Below are 23311 nucleotides of genomic sequence, written 5' to 3' on the forward strand. Positions count from 1 at the left end.
AAGCGCCCTCTATCTTCTAACCAACGCGTTTGTGGGCGCGTTGACAGAAGTTAACACGTTTTTCTGACCTGGATTCATTAGTTTCTGACAGTTCCTTATGCTTCTTTGAGGATTATAAAAACAACTCATGACTTCTCAGAAGTTGTGACTTTTGAAAATGTTTTTCTCACAGTACCATTCTGTTGTCTTCCACTTACAGCAACTGTTGCAAAGCAACATTTTACATGTGGATTTTAAGGTAATGGTGGGTATATTAATAAAATTTCATAAAATTTAAATTAAATAATGCATGAAGCTAAAAGCTAAAAGCACTCTTTAAAGCTGAATAAAAGTTCAGGCATTATTTAGACATCATATTTACAGTATTTCTCAGTGTTTTTTTAGCCTAATGAACACAGTGGTCAGATATGACTTTAACTCAAATAACAAGACCTCATTGATTCAGGAGACTAAAAAGAAAAGTGCAGGCTTAGCGAAATGCTGTGCCTCAAAAATGGAACCGGAAATAAATCTGTGATGATTTTGAGGAAATTTTCAAACACAGAACTTACAATTGTGCCTTGCTGTAGGATAACTCTTCATATTGGCAATCATTAGAAAACAGTTCGGCTTATAGCTTATGCTAGTTGTCATACGTTACCATCAAGCTATGGCTAATAGTTTACTCTTAACTCTTGCTAGGTAATTAAGAACAAGGTTAAAGGGTGTTTGATGCTAAGATTAGCTAGCTAGCAACAGCTTACATAAGGATGCCATACAGCCAACGTGAAATATTTTTAGCTATCATCAGACAGCTAACGTTAGGTAGTGGTTAAGAGCTAACAGCCAAAGTGAAGTATTGGTTGAAGGCCAGTGTAAGCTGATATTTGCTGTCATTAGACAACAGTGTGTTCGGTCACTGCACTTGCAGCGCTCACAATCTCAGTTTCAGAGCCCTTCTCCCCGGCACTTATTGTTGCTAGGATACCTAAGTTGACTTCCACTTCCCTCTGTGATGGCCGTTAGTCTGTTTTAGATAGCTCTGAGTGCTTCATATTTGCTTTTATTGAAAATATCACCAAGGAAACATGAAAACAATGTAAAGGACTTCTGTCCTGGCAGCAGCTCTAGACCTGGAAATTGTTCCCTCGAAAAAAAGACGAGAGATTAGTTTCTCCTCTGTCATTGTTGTTGACAAAGCTGATATCTGAATTCTTGATTCTGAAATCTGAATTTCTTCATGATTTTGATCGGTTGGTGTGGGAGACGGTAAATTGGTGAGCGTGGCGCTGTTGTAAAAACTGAATAACATATCATTTCCACAATGGGAGTGACATTATAGCAAAGTGGCTACTAGACTGTAGTTTTAAAAGGGAGACCTTTCAATTTCCCCCCTACTGTTGCTTCGTGATGGTTGATGATAACTGCTCTTTAAATGAAAGTGTAAAGAGCTTGTTTTGATTTGACATTTTGGGCCTTTGAAAAGCTGTTGAAAGTCACAGAAAATGACAGTGAGAATCTGAATGGATCATGAATTTGCCTATAGCATAAAAAATGATCAACAGAGAGCAGAGCCAGTATTTCAAACTTAAGGGGAGAGCTTTAGGATGTACGGTAACTTCTAAGAAAAGTCACTATTAAACTATATCATTGGAATTGTAGGAACCAGCATTTTTGGGTGAGCTTGACTGCTGGGGGAATGTAAGTCAGGACAGCTAGACTTTTGCTTCGTCCATTATTAATACATTTGCTAGATTAAACCCTGGTTCAGACGTGCTACATGTCAAAGAGTCCTTGAGTGAGATACTGAACCAAAATTGTTCCTGCGGTATGTGCACAGGAAAAAAGACTTCAGTCACGTTAGACACAAATGTCTGCCTAATGAAAAGATGGCAAATGATATAATAGGGTTAAGTCAGAGAATATTGAATCAACCTGACAGATATTGGACGGACATTTGACTTCTAAACTCCAGAAGAGCTTACAGGTAATGTATTTTGCGTCCTTTACCTTCTGTATAATCAACCATTACCCTGCAATTTTAAAAGCAGCATCCCACAAAGATGTTAAGAGGCCTGAAAGAAAATCACAGGCGTAATGGCCAGGTTTTGATGCGGGGAATATCTAGTGCATTTTAGACTGAAATAAGATGACGGCCTATAAAGGCATCAGCATGAATATCAAAAGCATTTCGAGACACATACTTGAGACTCCCATTCCGTTGACTGGAGAGAGAGAGAGAAACGCACCCACAAAATTGGCACACATTTGAATAAAAGTATCTGCCAGCTACTTTGAGTTCACCTGTGACAAAGGCGGCAAAATGTGATGCTGCAGAACGCTATGTGTCATCCTACTGAACTATGAGCGTGTGAGAATGAAAATGACAAGAACAGTGAAATCTTACGACGAATTGGATTCAACCGAAAACGTACACATCCCTGGAAAAAGACCATGGGAGCATTTGGAGTCTGCCACTCTCGGCTTTAATCCTCGCAATATTGCCCCAAACAACCCCAAAGGAAAACTTACCCACATCAAAAAGCCAAGTCAACAACAAACATGTCCTCCTGAAATGAAAAATGACACAGACCCCCCCTTCCCTCCCCCCGCCCACCCTTCATACTCCCCTTTTGTTGGATTACATGTCAGCACAGGATGTTTCAGAAGTGGCCTTTTTTTCTCGCAAACCTTTTCTGTCTTTGGGCTATAAAAGTAGAAAAATTAAATTAAACATCGGCAGAAACAAAAAAACATACTTTAAAGTTGCCATATTATGGTAATGTTTGGAGTTCTTCACTCTGCTATCCATCTGCCTGTCCATTATGCATTCTTCCACCGGAAAACACAATGCAGCGTAACACCATTACAGTCAGAAAATCTGCATAACTATTCATAGCGCGCCTGAATAAATATGAGCTCAAATATCCTACTTTCCCTGAGCCGAAACGGCTATTTCTACCCCGAACTGCAGTTTCAGACAGAGCATAAAGGGAAAGTAAATCAAATGCAAACTCTTTTCTTCTCATTTTTAAAGAAAGGTCTATCCAGAATGTTTCATGTTTGTAGCAGCTGCTTTGGGATTCTTCTGATTGTTTTAGTGCACTCGTGCACAGAGAAAAAGCTGCTCCACAAAAGGAAAATGTGATTCATTCAATTCTGTTTACATTCAGAACAGGCTTGCTAAATACTTGATTAAATGTCCACAATGTCTTTCAGTCATTTGTTAGAGATGATTAGTGAGATAGAGTGGTTTGGTTTAAGACTGAACACGGGAACTGCAGATGAGCTGGGGGAGGAACACCAGACCAAACATCCTTCCCAGTGTAATTGGTAAATGGACTTCAGATTGACCTTGTATAGCGCTTTTTACATGTGGCTGCAGGAGCTGGGGTTCGAATCTTTGACCCTCCAGTCGAGAGACGACCGACTCTACCAACTGAGCCACAGCCGCCCCGTGCCTGTTGCTCAGTTTGTAGGAATACCTCAATTTTCTCTGATTTATTGACATATATTACCTTAATTGTGTTTACGCTTGAGCAGGAACAGTTTAGAGCTTAAAGATTTGAGCTGCAGCAACAGCTGTGTTGATCACCCACTGGAGAGCTTTTAATGTCATCTAAATAAACTCTCCACATTGTTGAATGTGTTGTTGTGTGCTCATCAATGTAGCTACTTGTGGCAGCAATTAAATCACCATCAAAACAACAGCGTGTTAAAAAAAAAAGAAAAGTGCCATTTTCTCATATGCTTTACAGAGGTGTCACACCACTTCTTCATGTCAACAATGTTGCATCAGTGTAAGAGGGAGCCAGCTTTGTGGTAAGTAGTGCAGCTGTATTTGTATGAAAGCACAGGCAAATACTTCTTTTTTCTGATGTGCTGCCACCACAAGTGCTCGAGATTACGACAAGATTGGTGGGTTGAAAATAAAAGCGAGTCAAGAGGACAAAAAAATGAGAGAAAAAAGACGGAGGACGATGAGTCTTTGTTGGAGTGTAAAGTTGGATATTGGAGCTTTGATTATTTACAGTTAAATACAACCACCACCCCCCCCCCCCCCCTGCACTGCATGGAAGCCGACAACAAATTGACATAGAAGCATTCAGCGTTGCCAACCACCATACAAGCAAGCTAGGCATTCAATAGTCAAACATGACAAGATGATGTCACATGCTCGTTTGCATGTGAATGAAATTGCTGAAGCGATGCAGAATAAATAGAGGCAGAGCTCAGGCTCAGCAGCAGACCCCCCTTTCTCCTTTCTCCCACCGGCTCACTCTGCCCTGCAGTGTGTGAGCTGTAAGCCTGTGTGTGCACATCGGAGGCAGGAGATCAGCTGTGCATGCGGAGGCATTGTAATCAGACCTATTTTGGATGAGACTAGCGAGTAGTGCAAATGCATGAGGATCAGCTACTACATTTTGAGATGTGTTGCTTAACAGTTAGGAGGCAACAGTTTCTCTCTCCCTGATAATTCAAAAGAAACTGCAACATTTTGCTACTTGTGGCTTTCGAGAAATAATTGAACCCGAGGGGGTGTCTAAGAAATTCCAAATGAAGTCACATGGAGTTTGAAGACAGAATTGCTTTTGATTATTACATTGTTTTCTAAATGAGCTACTTTATTTGACTCCAGCTGAGATACTGCGATGCAGTTCATGAACTGTATTTACATACCGTTTCTTCTTAACACATTTATGTACAAGGCGATATAGGTGGTCACCTAGGGGGGCCAATTTCTACTGTAAGGGGCGCTGGCACGAGCCCTGAATGTTTGCCTGTAGCTGTGAATATAATGTTAAATGTAAACCGACAGGCAGATTGAAAACCACACAATAACACAAGTGATTCACTACTCGCTCTGTTTCTCACTAACTCACAACAAGTTGCAGACAATAGTAACAAATGAAAGTAGGGACAATATGGGGTGTTGTGGAAAAAAAAATATCATGGATTGCGAACGTCTGACAGCACACAATTAACATCTTAGTCCGGTCTCGTCTTGTTAAGAAAATAAAATGTACGTGTCATCAGAGTTTTTAGTGTGAAAGATCTATTTTCAGGAAGTCAACGTCTCGTCTGGGTCATGGAAAAACAGTGGTTGACGAACATTTCTCGTCATATTTTTTTAAAACAAAATCAACACTGGTTTCAAGAAAAAAACAACTGTTCAATATCCCGGCCAATAAAGTTTTTACTTGGTTTGGTGTAGAGGTAAATCATTATATCTTCAAAGGTTGACATTTGGGATCAGTCCCAATACACCCCTTGCCCTTACCACTTATTATGTTCAGGCTACATTCAGAGGCACATTCCAAACCCAGAGTTATGAGAAATCTCCCTGAAAGCCTATCTGGTAACATCTATTTCCGTAAATGCTGTTGACGACTATTGATGACGTTTCAGGGTCTTGAAGGGTTGTCCCCTTCCATAGGGAGAGATTTCACTATAACCACTTCTAACTCTGTTCCGAGGGGCAAAGGAGGAGTCGAAAACTCGGGTAAGGGGTAAAGATTAGAAAATGGGACTGAGCCTTGAGCTCCTTGCTAAACTGATGATATTTTCTGCTTTCTGTAGCTTCTTTACAGAGATACATAAAGTATTCACACTTTGTACTTCTGCACTTCCTACACAAAAGTTACAACATAAATGTCATGCAGCGATGATTACATAATGGTTCAAAGACATTAACAACACTTTGGCTGTAGATATGAGGGAAAGGAAAGGAAAGTCTAGGAGGATTATCATACCTGATTGTGAAGGGTGTCCATCTGTTATTATTGATGTTCTGGACTGTAGCCACATTCAAGATATGGCCGCCACCACACCCAAGGTTAGCAGCGGGACATCCGTCCTGCAGGAACACGTGGAGGAACTGCTCCCCAAAGTTCTGCTCCTGAGCTGAAATGGTGAGAAAATGTGGTTAGTAAAAAGGTCTCTCTTTCCATATTTCCAAAAGCAATACATTCTGTAAGCTGCAATATTTATAAGATTTCTTCAGGCTTATATCTCAAGATACCGACTACAGGAAATGAGTCCCCTCTGGTTTATGTGAGATGAAATAAAACCAGTTTAACAAGACAATGATGGAGGCATACATACCCAAAATGGTTTTTTGACAGCTAAATTGTTTAACATGCTTTATTTGGTTTTCTGTTAGGATCTCTGAGTTTAAATTCCTCTGTTGGATTACTTCTTTTGTGTAGGCACTTGTCCCTGCAGGATTTTTCACCATTTAGAAACAACTCCAAGTCTTAGTTTCCTCTAAAGCCACCTGATGACAACATTCAAAAGGTTATTATGGAATTTCATGTTGTTTTATCAAAGTGATTTCTTGTAGTGTGCCATCGTAAGGTTTGTTATTTCTCTGTTTGTGTCTCTCTCGTGTGTGCTCCAGGTGCTGCTCTCATCCTCAGCAAGGGATTGAGTTCACCTGTGTCCACCTGCAAATCATGTCCTAAGTATAAAGAGCCAGTTTCAATGGACCATCAAGCTGTGTGTGTTACTTGGCGTCGCACAATAGTGTTTAGATAGATAGATAGATACTTTATTGATCCCGAGGGAAATTCAAACTTCATATCTGCAGGAAGAGAGTCATTTTCTTTGATACTTCTTTTGAATAAATAAGAGTTTTGGATATTGGACTTGGATTATGACATTTGAATTGCCCACTCTTTTGCTTGTAAAACAAATTTATTTTTTTGTTTTAAAGGGGACATATTATGAAAAATCCACTTTTAAAAAGGTTTTTGAACATATATTTGAGTAACCTGAGTGTCTACAGACCCACAAAATGTGAAATAAACCCATCCAGTCCTTTGTTTGTGGTCTGCATAAGTCTTACAACACAGAGAAAAATGCTCCGATTCAAATTTGCTCTCTTTGTGACATCACAGTGGGAGTCTGGTAAAAAAAAAATCCCCTCCCCTCCCGTAGTATCTCCATCCATGGACTCCACCCCCAGCCTAGAACCATTTTTATTCTCGCTACAGAGGAGTGATGTCTACAGGGAAAACTCGGGGGTCTCATTGCATTTAAAGAGACACACACACCAAAACGGAGCGTTCTGAGAGAGCTGGTTTATACAGGGTCACAAACCTCCTCTGCTGCTTGATTCATGTTATATTTTGACCAAAGCACAGCACAGATGTTTCATTTAGACCACAGGGGGACTGTTTGAAAAGGTGGAGAAGGGGGATAATATGTCTTCTTTTAGTCTTTGCATTTGTGAGTTAAATAATTCATTTTCTTGCTCATTCTTTGCTTTCCTTTAAAGGCTTTATATGCGATTTTTTGATCCAGCAGATGTCGCCCTTGAGCACCAGCATGAAACCAAAACAACTTGCGGTGCATTGTTGTGTTAGCATGCTAATGCTAGCGATCTTTATTATGCTGGTATCTTCACACTGCATGTAAATTTACCTGAAATGAGCGTGATCTAGAAACACAGTTAAGCAGTGAGTACAGTATGTTATTCTTCTTTTCTCTAGTCCCTCAATTAAACAACTTTTATACTCGAGGGGAGGAGTCAGCCGGCCGTCCCGGCGATGTAAACAAACTGAAGATAGGACTCTGAAAACTCTGAAAACATCACAGACAGTGGGACTCGGGTGTTACACCCATTGTAGACAGTCATGACTCACAGTTATTTTCAGAGGATAAACTTGATTTCTATTACATTTAAGTGTGAAAAATCACATATAAAGCCTTTAACCTTGTATTCATTTAACTATTACTCTTCTCACCAGGAATGTTACTTCTACAGGCAAGAAAAACGCCATTGTCTTGTAAACAAACAGTCAAAAACACAACAAAAGTTCACCGTTTTCCGCTGAAATCATTACCCTGTAAATGGGGCCCTAAGTCCTACAGTGTGACCTGACGTTCCACCACGACTTTTATACAATCGTACAGTGTACGCTGGGCTTTAGACTTCATAAGAACAGGGATGATTTCTTTAAAACATGAGGTACTGTTACACTACAAGAACAATGATACCAAAGAGCTTGATCTTACTCTTATTCTCCTCTATGATGGGGTTCAGTTCCTTGGAAAACATCCTTGGTCAAAGTGATGAGTTTTTCTTCAGGGTCCAAACACTCACAACACTGCTTACAAAACAGTTTTGTGACTTCACGGTAATGGTGAAGGACAGACACTTTTTTTTTATGTTTAGAGCTGAGAAAGGTTGTGAGACAGGACACCATTATTGGATACGCCGCTTCTCTGACTCCAGAACATTATATCACAGCGGGACTCTCTCCTTGGCTCGCACAGAGTGTCTTGGAAGTAGGACGATTCAGTGGGGGAGCAAAGGACAGCGGCAGCATTAATCCTCCCACACTGGCTTACCAGGGTCTGAAGGAGGGAGTAAGCCAGTCTAGCACTGCCGTCTATGAGGACATGAGCAGAGGGCAGGTAACATAAGAGCGTGGCACAGTGATGGAAACAGATAGAGGGAGAGCCAGTGACTCATATGCCACTGTCAGGGAAAGTCTTGGTTGCAGGGCAGAAACACAAGAGGAATACTGCCCTGTTAGAGACACCTGAAATGTTTCACAAGACACATTTCAGCTGAAAAGACAAGTGACATGTCCTCAAAAATCCAGAGGGAGCTACTGAGTGTGAGCAACACAAGCAGGGTCGACCCCCTTTGATTTCAATCTGACAAAGATAATCGAAGACTTCATAGGAGAAGCGGGCCGATGAAAGTCCACTGAGCCAGGACTCTGACAGAGGTGTGTGGCCTGCAAAGACAGTCTCGAGTCCCAACAATGGTGCGTGTCATCTCTCGTGAAGTAAATGCATGTGCGGAGGATTTGAACACCATGGGAGAAAAAATGGCCCCGAAAGCTGAGCTTGTTGTTTCAAAAGCTGTGTGGCAACCGATATGAAAGCTGTGAACAATTCCACCAGGGTAAAAAAGGGTATCCAGAAAATCCCCATCTCTTTTGTCGGAAAGAGGCTACGCTTAGCTTAATATGCTGCACTCTGATAATGCACTTACTAAGACGGAGCTGGAAGTCTTCCCTGTCTTAGGACTCAACAGGGATGCACTTAACAGTTCTGTGTTACTAACCGCCGCTGCCGAGTGGACCACAGGAGGAATATCCTGTTCAGATAATCCACCGTTTCCTTATCCTTGTGTAGCGAACTCTTACAAAAGCAACAGTGGGGACAAGTTTGCAGCCAAAGTGTTTATTCCTTTGAGTTATAATCATTTTCAAACACATTTTTGTCTTTGCCTGAAGCATTTGGATAGTGTACAGCATTTATTTCTCTTTGACAGGAAGGAGTGTGAGGCCCTGCTACACACTGGCTGTGTGTTGGCGGGGTCACAGCTGAAATGGGGACTCCTCCAGCTCGGACCGTCATGGTATTTATAGACGCTACATGATGGCTGCGTGTATCATCATATATTGCTGCTATCATCTCTAGCTGCTAATTGGTTATAGACGTTGAAGGGAGAATGTGCAACATTTCACACATACATATAGGAGAAATCAAGTATTTGATTAGCTGGCTGTGTTGTTGTCTGAGACATGTCCTCCTTATACAAGGTATAAAAGCTGTTTTTAGTCAAGGACTAGAGGAAAGTAGAATAACAACCTCACTCTTTATTCAAACGTCACCTAAGTGTTTTTAGATCACGGTCATTTGTCAATTTTCATGCAATGTGAAGCTATGAGCTAACTAACATTAGCGTGATAACACAACAATGCAGGCCAAAGGCATTTGCAGCTCGAGTTAAGGAGAATTTTGTCCGCCATTTGCGCTTTGGTGTGAAACTGAGGGGAGGAGGGTTAGAGGGGTGTCGCTAGAGGAGAGCCGAGGTGCGACCAAACAGCAGTTTATTTTGGTTTCATGCTCGTGCTCAAGGGCGACATCTACTGAATCAAAAAGTTGCACGTTCTTACTTTAAAAATGTTTTTACGTCTGAACATCAATCAATAAATCATGCTCTGAAAAAGGGCAGAAAAAGAGCCGTCTCTTCTAGCTGTAATCCTGTAACTGTGAAAACAAAACTATCTGTGGTCTGTATATTTATGCTTCAGAGAATTAGAAGGGAATTATTTTAAGACGGCTAGAAAATGTAATCTTAGCGATCACCAAATGTTGTGCTTCATTACATAAAAATGTTATGACAGTCATGGAGAGTTTTTTTTTTTTTTTTTTTTCAGGGATTCTGCAGAGAGACTGCAAAGCTTGAACTGTAACTTCAGGAAACAAACAAGCCAAAAAGGGGCCAAGATTGAAACTTCCATTTGATGCTCATTTTCAGGAAAAGAGGATTTTAACTTTCAAGCGATCACTGGGTCTCTCGGAGTTGTTTGTGAATCAGATAGGAGGAGCAGCAGAATAAAGTCACCTTGAAAAGTACAAGAGATTGAAATGTGTAACTCACTGGATATACAAAAAAAATAGTAAAAAAGCACAGAAAAGAATCCTCCTAAAAAAGCAAAGCATATCAGTAAGTAATAATTATGCCTGTCATATAATCATCCATGTTATTGCTAAACGACACAAACAGAAGAGACTGGAGTTGTTGAATGCAGCAGCAGAGAAAACAAAAAAAAAAACACACAGACCCCACTTCCCTCTGCGACAATGAGCCTTTGTCTCCTTCAGGCGTCACACCATAACTCATTTGTTGACAAATATTATTCACTATGGATGTCAATGTTGCCCCATCCTTTATATTTCTATTTTTCGGGCTGTTGTCCCCATGGCCCTGTTACTCTGCATGGAGCCCAACAGAGCATACGTCCTTTTGTCAGGGCCTGTCACCTGTTCTCTCTCTCTCTCTTTCTCTTTCTCTATCACACACGCACACACACACACACACACACACACACACACACACACACTTCTTCATATTTCTCTTCTCGAGGCTGACAATTGAAGTCCGAGGGGAGACTCGTGTGTTTGCTAAGGGGAGAGGTGTAAAAAAAAAAAAAAGGGGGGGGGGGGGGGGCGGAGGAGAAGGAACAGGTCTGGGGCGAGAGGAGAGATTCTCTGCATCTCAATGCATGTCTTTTGGTTCTCTTCTGATTAACTTTGTCTGTTTGATCTCTGGAGTTTCTCTTTTTCTGTTCCTACCCTCTGATGTGAAAAAGAGATGCTGCACTCTAAGCCGGGGAAGCATTACCAGATAAAAGGCACCGTGCCCTCTATGTATGCTTTCTGAACATTCATCTCTTTTTTATGACAAGGCTTGCAGTCTGTTATCTGGCTTCCGTATGCTGCAGCAGAGAAACATTGTAAACATGATTTGGAGTAAAGAAAAACAGAAGATGCTGATTTAAATATCTTAATCTTATTTACAGAAACATAGTGAGAAGTGAAGATGGTATCATGTTATCACAGTAATTATGAGTTTCCATTATTATCTATGCGGAACATCAGTGAACACTTAGATGCAGTTACTTAAAGATAGGGTTGGTAATTAATCCAGCATATACTCATCATTAAAGAAACAATGTGCAACATTATACACATTAATCGCAGTTATTTACTCTGTGCACTCTTCAGTTAGCTTGTAGCTTCACATAGCATGCAAATTGACACAGCGTAAAACAGCTTTTATATGCAAGGGGAGGAGCTGGCAGCCCCGTCCATGTAAACACAGCTCCAACAACAACACAGCCAGCGAGAGCTGTGCTTCTCACTCATTGTAGACAGTCATGACATTGGTGTCTGCAGACATTTCACATTTTTTAACGGTCCTCTTTTTAGCTTTTTTCATTTACTTTTTGATCCAGAACCAGATCCTTTTTCCGTAGTTAAGTTAATTTTTTATTCTAATGTCTAATTTTTTCTTAGAAATTAAAGTTTTGTATCCAAACAGGAGGTAAAGTACCCTTAGATTAAGAAAGAGCAAAAATACAAAATAACAGCATTTTTTTTTAACTATAGAGTTGTAGTGTTGAATTGTAACAAAAAAAAGAAGTGCTTTGTCAACCCTAATAAAAAAGCAATACCAGCTACAACAAAAGGTGACTACAAGTGACTGAAAAGTCATTTGTCCGGGGGCAGAAGGATTTTAATTCTTAATTTATCATGATTTTATGCATTTAAAAGGAGCAGTACATGGGATTGAATTGCATGGAGGGACAACATGAGAGTTATATAAAATAATTGAAGGGATCTTTTTTATTTCTTTATACAATATAAAGGACAATATGGAGTGACATGCAGCAAAGTTCAGAGGGTGGGAGTCGAACCCAAGCCACCACCCGCTTCATGGCCTCTCGTCTCTGTACTTGGGGGGTGTGATATAACCGCTTGGCTCTCCTGTGCCCCAGCCTGCAGATTCTAACTAAAATCTAAAACAAAAGGGAAGTGTGTTTCTGGATCTTATCTTTAATCTACAGTAAATTGTAAATATAGAATATAACTCATTATAAATCACTCAAAACACAACAATTCTTCATTTGATACTTTATTAAAAGCATCCGTCTGAATGTTGGATTCCATTCCTGCTCATAGATCAGCCCAAATTTAGGTCCTTTAAGGCTTAACTGGTTGACCTTTCAAGTGCACCAAGCGTACAGTATGAAAAGCACTAAATTAAAGTCCTATTAGGTTGTGAGAGCTGGCTAATTAACAGCTCATTGACTACAAAAGATTTAAGTCTTTGGTGGAACAGTGAGGCACTCAGCTGCCATCATGGGAGGCCTATGTCAGCTCAGAGAGATAAAAGTGGAGCCATCATTACTGGGAAGAATTCAAGACCGTTTTATGGTTAAATTAAGAAAAAATGGTGGACTAATACTTGTTGGTAAGTCCTTCACAGAAACACTGTATCTATGTTAGAGAAAGACACATGCTTTCATACATTTAACAGTTGGTTTGATCTCATAGATTACCAATAAACCTCTTTGAATAATGGAGATATAAAAATCCTAATTGTGATGCCAGAAGAGATCGCTTCGGGTTAACCCTGAGGTGTTCGGGCATCGTAAACAGGACTGTAAATGAAACCCAGAGGCCATGAACCTGTGGACATGTCACTGATAAGGGGTTGATCTAGGTTACATCGGCAAGATGGATGAAGCGATGTCAGAGCCCGTTCGGTGTAGAATAAATCACCTTTGATCAGGACACAATTTATGGCCGTTACAGTTGTGTTGGACTTGCTGCAGAGTCACACTGGGACCTCGAAACAGCCTCTTAAGATCAAGGTGGCTGCAGTTTTCAGAGCAAGCAGTCCAGTGAGACACCCTGTCAGATGTTTTTAGAATCATTTGAGGACGAAAAACACAAAGATGTCATGAAGGGTCTTCAGTCCTGAGCTCACCGGGTTTAATGTAGGCTTTAGGGTCGGGAATTTATCTCGATTTTACCATCATCGCACTATGATCTTTCACAAAAAACACATTGCAAATGTCTGAATTGATCGCAAGCAATGCTTTTCTCACTCAGCATGTGTATTTTTGACCAGTTGTATGGAGGCCTGTGTGTATGCTTTAAAACAATTTGATGCAGTAAGATGGATCTGAAGCTAAATATTAGCTACTCTCAAAGTAATTAGTGCCAAATGAGTGGAGAGAAAATGTTCTGATTGATTTATTTTTCTTTAAGAGTTAGAAGGGACATGATGCAAACACAGATGTTCTGTAAAACATGGTGAACATCAGATAAAAATAGAAAATGAGGCACAACGTTTTTGCACATTTTTCTTATATCATGCAGGTCTATCGGCATACATACTTATAATGGACAACTCAAATGTTTACAAGCATTTTTGCGTGGTTACCTGTCAATAATATCTCATTACACTCATAACTAAGCCACATTCACTTGACAAATCCAGATACAAATCTCTTTTCGAAATATAAAAAGCAAAAATGTAGACCTGAATTGCTTGCAATAAGTTAAAATAGTAATTTTTGAAGTTTTTGTTTTTGAAGGTATACTATGCAACATTTTAAACGTAAATTTAGCAGATATGAAATCCTTTAGCCAGCTTTTAAGTGTCTTAAAATGAGACATACTAACTAATTTAGGTATTACATCTCATTTCATGAAAACTGAAAGCTTACAATTTGGAGATACTTTCACTTATTAGGAGCAATTCATTCCAATTATATTTTGAAATGTAAGTTTTCGGGACTTGTGACTCGTGAATGTGGTTTATAAAAGCGTTTTTAAAAATATTTTTGCAAGAAATTAAATGATTACAACAGCAAAGACTTGAGTTTCTGTCGTGTATTAAACACACAAAGCTGGAAAATGGAACATAATTCTCCTGGCTCAGCTTTCCTAAAGCCCTAAAAAAATTACCCCAATCTAGTGACTTCCTCTGATCTAAAAACAATGCTCTATTGTTAGGAAGGTCTACTCTGTGGCAGTCAGGGCTACCTTTCCAAATCTCTCTCTGAAACAAAAGAGAGTGTGTCTATGTTTGTGTGCGTGTGTGTGTGTGTTTGCAGGTGTGGGAACAAAAGAGTGGGCGAGAGGCAGACGTACACTGTAGAGCTCAGTGTGGATGTAAAGGGTCAGCCTGAGCCCCCGTCCCCCATGAGACCCACCAGCTTCTCATGAGGGTTCCTTTTGTGTTTGAATCCTCCGTGTGTTTGAATTCGGCTTAATTCCACTCAAAGGAAGTCTAACTATTGCATGTTTCTTACCTCTTCTCTTCAATTCTTTCTTATCATCTAACAAAAAGCGTTTTTCATTGACGACTTTCTTTATAAATCTTCAAAAAAAACAAAAAAAAACTTCACGAATGTTTGAATCTAAATAAGTAAAATATAATGAAATCTTGTTAAATTGTGTGAAAGTTGCATAAATAACACACTCTCAGTGTTTCTTTGATTTCTCTCCTGTACCCATGGAAACACAGGAGCGGTGAGCTCATACTGCTGGTATCCTCAAATGACTTCTTTCTATCGACCTGGAAACTTTATGATCATAACTAGTTCATGATTTTTATTTTTATTTTTTTAAATAAACTCTTTATCAAATCTCTTATGTAATCATCCTCTACATTCAGAATAATGTTATCAAGGAAATCCTTGAAAGTATTGTTATGAAAGCAACACAACTTGAAGAAAGTGATGACTTATATATTCTCAGAGATGGGTCATCATATTAGAACATTCGGATAGTTTATACAAAATGAGAGTTTTTATACTACTTTCATCTCATCTTTGAAATGTTTTTTTCCCCATTATTTATACCAGCTGGTTGTGATGCAGTTTCACCGCCAGAAGGTGGCTTTAGCCCATGTGAAATCTTTTTGCCAACCGCCATCAAAAAATGAACAAAGAAGAAAGGATTAGTTTACACAACTGTGGCAGCACAGACTGTAGAGATGCCAAGAAACTTACTGAGCATCTCTTCACTTAAAGGTCACATATTCCCCAAAACATGGCTGTGAAGTTTCTTGTTGTAAATCCACTCTGATCCTGTATTTGATCATGCCTATAAACCCCTCTATTTCAGCCCTGCTCAGAACAGGCTGTTTTTGTGTCTGTACCTTTAAATGCAAATGAGCTGTGTCTGACCACGCCCCTCTCTGGAAGGGCTTGGGTGGCTAGTGCTTTCTTGCACTCTTGTTTGCGGTGAGAAGGCAGACTCAGAGGGTAGAACAAACACCTAGCTGTGGGAGTGTCACCCACCTGGGGGAGGGGCTACTGCCCTTTGTGATGTCACAATTTCCAATGTGTTAGCATCGACCTTTATTAACTAATCACAATCTGAATCAGAAATACTTTATTAATCCCAGGGGGAAATTCAATTAAGATATACTAAACTATACATCATTGTCCAACTGTGGGAATTTGAATTGCTGGCAATAATTTGAATATCAAAATATTTGGTTAAAATTTAGTAAAATGACAAAAAGAAGAAAAAAAGATCAGATCTATCAAATGAAAATGAGAATTAAGAAAGTAAAAGTGACTCCAGAAATATAAAGTAAGGATGAAGAGCTCCGCAACATGTTGGAAATTCCAAAATTATCTGAATGTGTTCAAGTCCTCAAAAGGGATGTATTTCCAGTTGGTCTATATTTATAATAAGGCGTGGATAACTTTTGTGGATAACGGTACAACTCTCATATTTTTCTTTCAATTTTATATGATATTACAAGCAAAGATTTCTGCATTATTTGGGGGATAAAATATAAATCGATAAATCTAGTCCCCCCTGGTTAGGAATATTAAACTCCAAAAAATTATGCAAAATGTAAAAATGTGTAACATCTCTTAAAGTATAATCTATAAATGATCTGATTGGATGGCAAATACTGACTAGAATCCTGATCAATGTGCAATTTTTTCTCCAAACCATTGCTGAACAACAGCAACACATCAGCCACTTAAAACATAATTATCATTATAAACCAAAGGCGATTATGGTTTTTATTCAAAGAGACTCCACAACCCTAGTGCACTCACAAGAACCCAGGTAAAGAAAACGCTGTATGAGAGGGTATTCAGCTCGTGAGACATGCACAGTATGAGGAATGTATATATTTTTCCTATTATCTTTATGTGGCCTTGCTTTCAATATGTTGCAGCCCTTTGAAATGATTGCTATAAAGAGAGCGTGTACTCACTGTAGAGGATGGTGCCCTGAGCTGATCTTGTTTTCACCGTCAAATAGAGAGTAACTGTGGCGTCCTCGACAGAAGCAGGAAGATCATTTCTGGCACCAGCAGGCCGGAGAAAAGACGCAAGTGGCTGCAGCTCCAAATAAGATGTGCCATCAAACGAGGGTATGTACACTGTGGCATCTAGGAAACAAAAAAATGCAAAATAAAGGTGGAAAGGCATAAGAGAGAACAGTAATCGCGAAAACCCTTGAAAAAAAAAAACATTTACATTTTTGCTCTTGAGGATAAAACGCAAGTACACTCAAATCTAAATGAAGGGTCTAGTAAAAAGACATGCCCTGCAGTGCTTTTGTTAGTCAACAGAGCAGCAATAACTGTCTGGTTTGTGCCTTGGCAGCACTGATAGCCTGGCTGTGAGCAGAGTCAGCAGGGTCCTGTCAGGGCTGTGTGCTACTGTGTTATTTCCCACTGGATGAAAAAGGAGTTTGACTTTAAGGAGAGGTGGAGGAGGCATCCGCTCAGGTCATCAACTCCACCAGCCGGCGATGATCTGTTGGCTTTTACACAATGGACATGGTACACCTGGCGGATAGCTTGCTGTTCAGCTTGCTGTATGACAGTTGATTCAAAACAGGCGGCCCCTGCCTCAGCTCAGAGGAGTCTGCCCTCCGAGTCCAGCCCTCACAGATAAATTTCAGTTTATTCTCAGCTGAAAACTTGTAATATACAATATGTGTCGGGTTCAAAAACTCGTTTTTTCGATTGTCAGAGAAATATGAACATCCTCCCAAGACTCTTGTGATCTCTTGCGCTTTGATGTTGGATCAAATATATTTGAGGCAGAGCTGTGAATGACTGACAACAATTACAAGAGAGCAGCTGCTAAAGAAAAGCAATATGAGGAATATTAAAGAGAAACATTTTCCATTTCTAACAGTGTACTGACCCTTTGAAAATGGACCACCTGCGGGGGGGAGGGGGAGGGGGGGGGGGGGCGCTCTGGGGCAGTTTTTTCATAGTCTTGTTAAAATGATTCAAAATTAGAACGGGAGATTTCACTCTTTCAGAGCCAAGGTCCAAAACGTTTGTCTTTTGCATCAACATGTTGTGTTTGTTAACGCAACAATATGTAATTTCTACACCTTAAATAGTTAATTCAAAGTCGATTTAATAGGGGAGAGTGGTGCTTACCCCGTTTCCAAAGACTGCCCCAGTCGCCTAATTTCTGGACTATGTAACAGCAGCAGGCTGAGTTTCTCTCATGAGAAGTGCTTACTGCTTTACGGCACTAGTTCACACAGCAGCCTTCAGCTAAAAAGAAGCCAGTTAGGCCGTCTCAGTACTGTTTGATACAATGCAGAGACGGAAAGGGACAGTGACAGATGAATATAGGAAGAGAAAGGAGAGAGTGACAAAGAGAGGCCGGACTAGAGGAAATATTGGATAGATGTTGGGTGAGAGCTTAGTGAAACAGAAGGCTACAATTCTGATGCCAACCTGGGTATGTCAAGACATTATGAGGTTATTCGTCAGTGCAGTTAAACTAGGAGAGCTTCAGGGAGTGCCACAGGGCACCAGACTGAAACGCTCCTCAGTTAGCCAGGCAAAATCAAACCAACAGGTGTTGCAGCGATGACAGCAGGTAAGCGAAATGGTCCAGATATGACTGATTCTACCCGACCTAAAAAGCCTCTGCATGGTTCTAATAAGCTCCACGAGCAGAAACGTGCTCAAACTAGGATCAATATTGGAGATTCTTTTGAAAAAATGGAGAATGCAGAAAGGTTTCAAGACTGATGCAGAGCTGGCTAAACGCTGAAGCTTCAGTGTACGCGAAATGGCAACCTGCGTGCACATCGACTCTGGGGAGGAGGGAGTAGGGGGAGACAGTTCTTGCCATTGTTTTGAATTTGGACTGCAGTACACATTTTAAACACTAGGTGTCAGAGTTGCATATTAGCCCTTTTACAAAAAAATGTAACAACACTCTGGAAAGTCAAAGAACAGTTAAAGTTGATGCTTTTTCTTATGGTTTACTTTTGGGCCCTTTGGTCTTTGATCCATTCAAGAAAAAAATGTTAAAAAGACACAAAAACAAAAATAATTAAATACAAATGTGTATGCTGTGAAATGAGTCATTTCACAGGGGCTGAAAATGATGACTCAATCTTTTTATGTTTTTGGCAATTTCAGAAAAAGGTTTAAATAAAACTGGCTTGCTTTCAAAGGATCCAGCGATAACAGGAAACACATACTAGATGCCCACGAAGAAGCTGGCAGCATCTAACAAAAGGTTTGGCAAAACAGGAAGCTGACAACCCTTCATCAGGTGCTATTACTGTCAAACACAAACCTAGAAAAAAAAACAACTTTTTTTTTGTTGGTTAAATTTTACTGGCTACATCTTTCTAGGTCTGATATTTACACAATAAAGGTTTGGAGACGGTAACTGAAAGACTATCAAAGAGAGCCATGTTTGAACTATTTTACAACAAACTAACACAAATAAGACTTTAAATGAGGAAGTACGAGGAGCACATCTCATTTGGATTGATGTCGAGGTCTGGCAAAAAGTTGTCGAAAAGACATTACTGGGACAAATCTGAGCTCTCACCCTTCATTTTATTATTCCTCCCTGGCCGACATCCCACATCACAGCTTCAAGAAGTGAGGACAAAAGGTAATGAGCCGTGGAAGGAGGTCATGATCAATACCGACAAAGTCTGAATAATTTCCTGCCTCACTGGTTTCCTCTTTTTTTCCCCCTCTTCTGCCTACTTCCTTCTTGCGGCCATTTCCTGCGTAACTAATTTTTGTGATCACTTAGCTTTCAATTGAATGCTTACATACTTGACGGAGTGTCTTTGGCAAGGTCCTCGACCTACTGTGTCTTCTTTGAAGAGACTATTTATCATGGCTTAAAACCCCTGACAGACCCGGATGAACTGGCTTTATCTTGACAAAACCTGTCTTATGGTTGGCTACTTGATATCAAATACTCACTCAACCACCAGGAGGAGCTGGCCTGGATTGTGACACACACTTAAAAAGTGCAGCAGCAAGAGTCCAAACATGAGAAGAGCCGGACTCAGAGCTCAACACATGTCAAGCTTCTTATGTACAGGCTGCAACATAGCTCCTAAATCTGACTGTGAAGTACGTCTGAAAGCTGCTTTGAATAGACAGGTTTAAAAAAAATCTATTGAAATGCGGTGATTTAGCTGGTATGGTGATATTAAATGTGTGCAGGCAATCGCTGTGAAAGGCTAAGGCATGCAAATCTGTTCCAGTAATGCATCTGACCGTGTGGCACCTGACATTTATGCTACAATGGAGGATTGAAGATTTGCTGGCGAGGGAAATGTTGCAGTCACCAATACTTATTGTAGTCTTAATCCAGCATTGACTTTAGGACCCGCTGCTCTCTTGCACTGTATGTACTAAGAGGTGTCGGTAGCTGTAACACCAAAATGTAAACACACTCACATTAAAGTGAACGTTCCCTCTGACGGTGAAGTGAACACACAGCACCTGAATGAGTGTGTCTGCCTCCTCAGAGTCTGATGACATATTCTTTTCCCTTCATACCATGTTCTGTCATGAGTAAAATATGTGACGTCTTCAGCTGTCAAAGCCACTTTTCTTATAACCACTTTTCACAGCTGTTTCCGTCTCCTTGGTAAACGCACAGATGTCAACCAGACTTCTTTCTGTGGATTTCTATGATTATAGTTCATCTTGATGTTAGTATTTCAAGCTGCATCACTATAGCAACTGCCTGCTTTGCATAGTAACGTTATGTTTTTCTTAGCAACTGTGTGCCAATTGAGGAGTATCACACCATAGCTATAGGCGTTTTCACATTAAGGCTCAATTGTTTTGTACCGGGCCCGAGCATGATTGCTCCCCGCTCCCCCCCTCCCCTCTCCCATGCTGTTCTGCATTCACATTATTAACATCGCTCTGTGCCCGAGTACACTTGTGTATGTACACAGTACGATGCAGCAGGTGGCAGTACGCACATTGTTGGTTTGCAAATCCGCTAAAATGTAAAAAAAAGAAGAAAGAGCAAACATCAGCAGTCCACTTCCTTGTTTGAGCGCGGTTGTGTTCACATCTCCTCTGGACCGTAATCAAGTACACATGAATCGTGCCCAAGACCACCTCTTCAAGCTCACTCGTGCACAGTACCTGAGTACGGTACTAGTAGGATACGCTAGTGTTCACACTGATTAAATGAGTCTAACTTTGGGGTCAAGCGGACCCACACCCGAGCCCGGGTCCAGTTTGAAACCCCCCCTATGTGTAATAAAGAATTTATAACCTGTACAGCACATCACATCAGCTTTGTAGACTTTACAGCAAAGTCAAGCTCATTATTTAACTGTCCACCCAAAGCTTAAACAGGGAGATAAACAGGGATCTATGTGAAGAAAGTGTCATCTGATCTGTTCTATTTGTCATAATGTGACACTGACATTTGGTACTGTCTGTGTAAAAGGTAGGTATGACTCTAAGGAAATAGTTTTTATGATGGATTCTTGGAAGTCTTGAAGGTAAATTTGTGATCTAGTCCTTAAATACAATTTACCAATTGACTTGTTTTTTAATAACCTGGAACCCTAAACCTAACCCGATAAATGCAAATCAAGTTAAAATGTTAGCCCACATGTTAATGAACATGTATTGCTAATCAGTTGCAGGTTAGGCCTTCATGGACAACAATAAGGAGGCCTCAAAGGCTCATGCATGCTGTATGCATCCTAATACTTCTCTTAGATCCCTCCAATGTGACATCAGCTTTTCATCTATCGACCAGAGACACAAGTCCCCATGTCCCCATTAGTCACTGTGCAGGATGACTTTTCTTTTCAAATGACAGCAGGAGTGACTTTCTTCTCTTCTGTGAAATCTTAATTCAACACGATGTCAGGACCACATCCACGTTGTCACCTGGCCAAGCTGCCACAAGTTCACAGACGTTGTCAGCATGTACACAGCCTCTGGACTCTGTCTGCAGGCTATCAGGAGGAGTGTTGCAAAGCACATCACTGCATGAGTGCTCATAAGAGATTGCACAGTGTTAAAACCTGAGAGACCCGGCTGCTTTTGAGGAGGAGCGAATATAGTCAAACTCAGCAGAAACGTCTCCGAAAGGCCAACTGCTGGTTTTCAAAGGGAAAGTTTATGAGTGTGACAAGTTCAGGGATAAGAAGGTACTTACTTTATGGTCATGGAGGGAAATAGCAGAGGGTAAATCCCATTACGCTTTTTTTAAATATGAGTTATATGAAGGGGAGAAGAAAGGAAAAATAGTTGTGAGAATGAATTATCAAATCAAGCATGAAATCTTATCAAGTCAAGAAGAATGGAAGTGGGAAAATCTCAAGTCACAAATTAAAGGAATACATTACTAATGGCATACATGGTTTACATTCAAAGGTTGGATTTTGTTAAAGCTCCTGTGAGGAGTTTTTTTATGTTTACATTTTTATGAGACCTTCAGTGACAAGATTTACAATTTCCATTAAGATCTTTTTTAATGTCTGAAACCGCTGCCACAGGGTAGGTATGTGATTTACACTACTTAAACCTGGCCCACACTAAAAGATCAATGATATGACCAGAACGAATCCGAGTCCATTCAAGAACAAACCAGACTCTGACCCTCAAAAATGAAAAATCTCCCCAAATCTCTTGTGGTGAAACTTGACTTTTGAGTAAACAAACATGGCCGACACCTGGCAGGAAGAATCTGTGATCGTTTTGGGACTACTTTTAAGAGAAAATTCCCAAAGAGAATATAAAACTGTGGATGAATTGTGGAGATGGCTTGAACATGGGCCGTACATGAAGCTGGAGCTGTGGGATGAGTAAAAATTGATTTGCTGCAGTTCATGTTCTTCCTTCTTCAGTCAACTTTCTTCCCAATTGGCTATTGTGTGGTTCCATGGGATAATCCAATAAGTCCTGAGCAGGATATTGGATTGTTAATATTGAATATTTTTATTACTTGAGATTTGAAATAGGTGTGGCCAGAATGTTCAAAGCATAACAGACATCCCTCACGCCACAGGAAAATCTTTAGAGCCGTCAAAAAAAAAAAAAGACTTTGTCTACTCATATCGGAAGGTGGAGTCAGGCCCAAGGTCAACTTGACAATCTTGCAGTGTTTACCCCGCTAAACACACATACAAATCAAGACTATCAAAGAGATAGGACATACTGCTTTGTACTACAGGGGTCGCAAAAAATGTGAAGTATCTCACAGAGGCTTAAAGTTGACTGGAGGTCTTGTGTTTTATATTTACCATATATGCTCTTTTGGATGTGCGATTTTGGCCTAAAAAAAAACAATACAATGGGGGCACAAGTGGCCTAGCGGTTGGTGCCTGTGCCCCATGTGCGAAGGCTTAAGTTGTCGAGGACAGGCTGCCCCGGATGTCCTACCCCATTCTCTCTCTTACAGGTTTCTGACTCTGTCCACTGTCCTGTCTCTAAAAGAGGCACAAAGGCCCCAAATTTAAAATCTATAAAAAACAACACAATGATATTGTTTCATCATTTTGAGAAGTGTATATCATGTATCATCCATTAACATTGTGAGGTTACGTTGCATCTTTAGGTTATCTGGTTAAACCTACAAATAGTAAGATCAGCCTTCAGGAAATATGGCCTTTCATTTTGTGAATATGCTGCACAACTGGCTACTGATGACTGGCAGCACATTAGTAATCAGTGTTAACCCGGGTGCTACGTTTGTGA

General features: G+C 40.3%; 1 protein-coding gene across 1 annotated transcript in view; it reads right to left on the bottom strand.

Moving 5' to 3' along the window:
- eys (eyes shut homolog) overlaps positions 1–23311 on the bottom strand; it is a 200799-nt gene that overhangs the window by 40727 nt on the left and 136761 nt on the right. The window contains exons 39-40 of the mRNA XM_065959486.1: positions 16550–16726; positions 5733–5883 (exon numbers count right to left, since the gene is read on the bottom strand). Of these exons, the coding sequence (XP_065815558.1) occupies positions 5733–5883; positions 16550–16726 (328 nt within the window). The remainder of the gene's footprint in view (positions 1–5732; positions 5884–16549; positions 16727–23311) is intronic.

The sequence above is a fragment of the Labrus bergylta genome, chromosome 10, assembly GCF_963930695.1.
Source record: "Labrus bergylta chromosome 10, fLabBer1.1, whole genome shotgun sequence".
Lineage (NCBI taxonomy): Eukaryota > Metazoa > Chordata > Actinopteri > Labriformes > Labridae > Labrus > Labrus bergylta.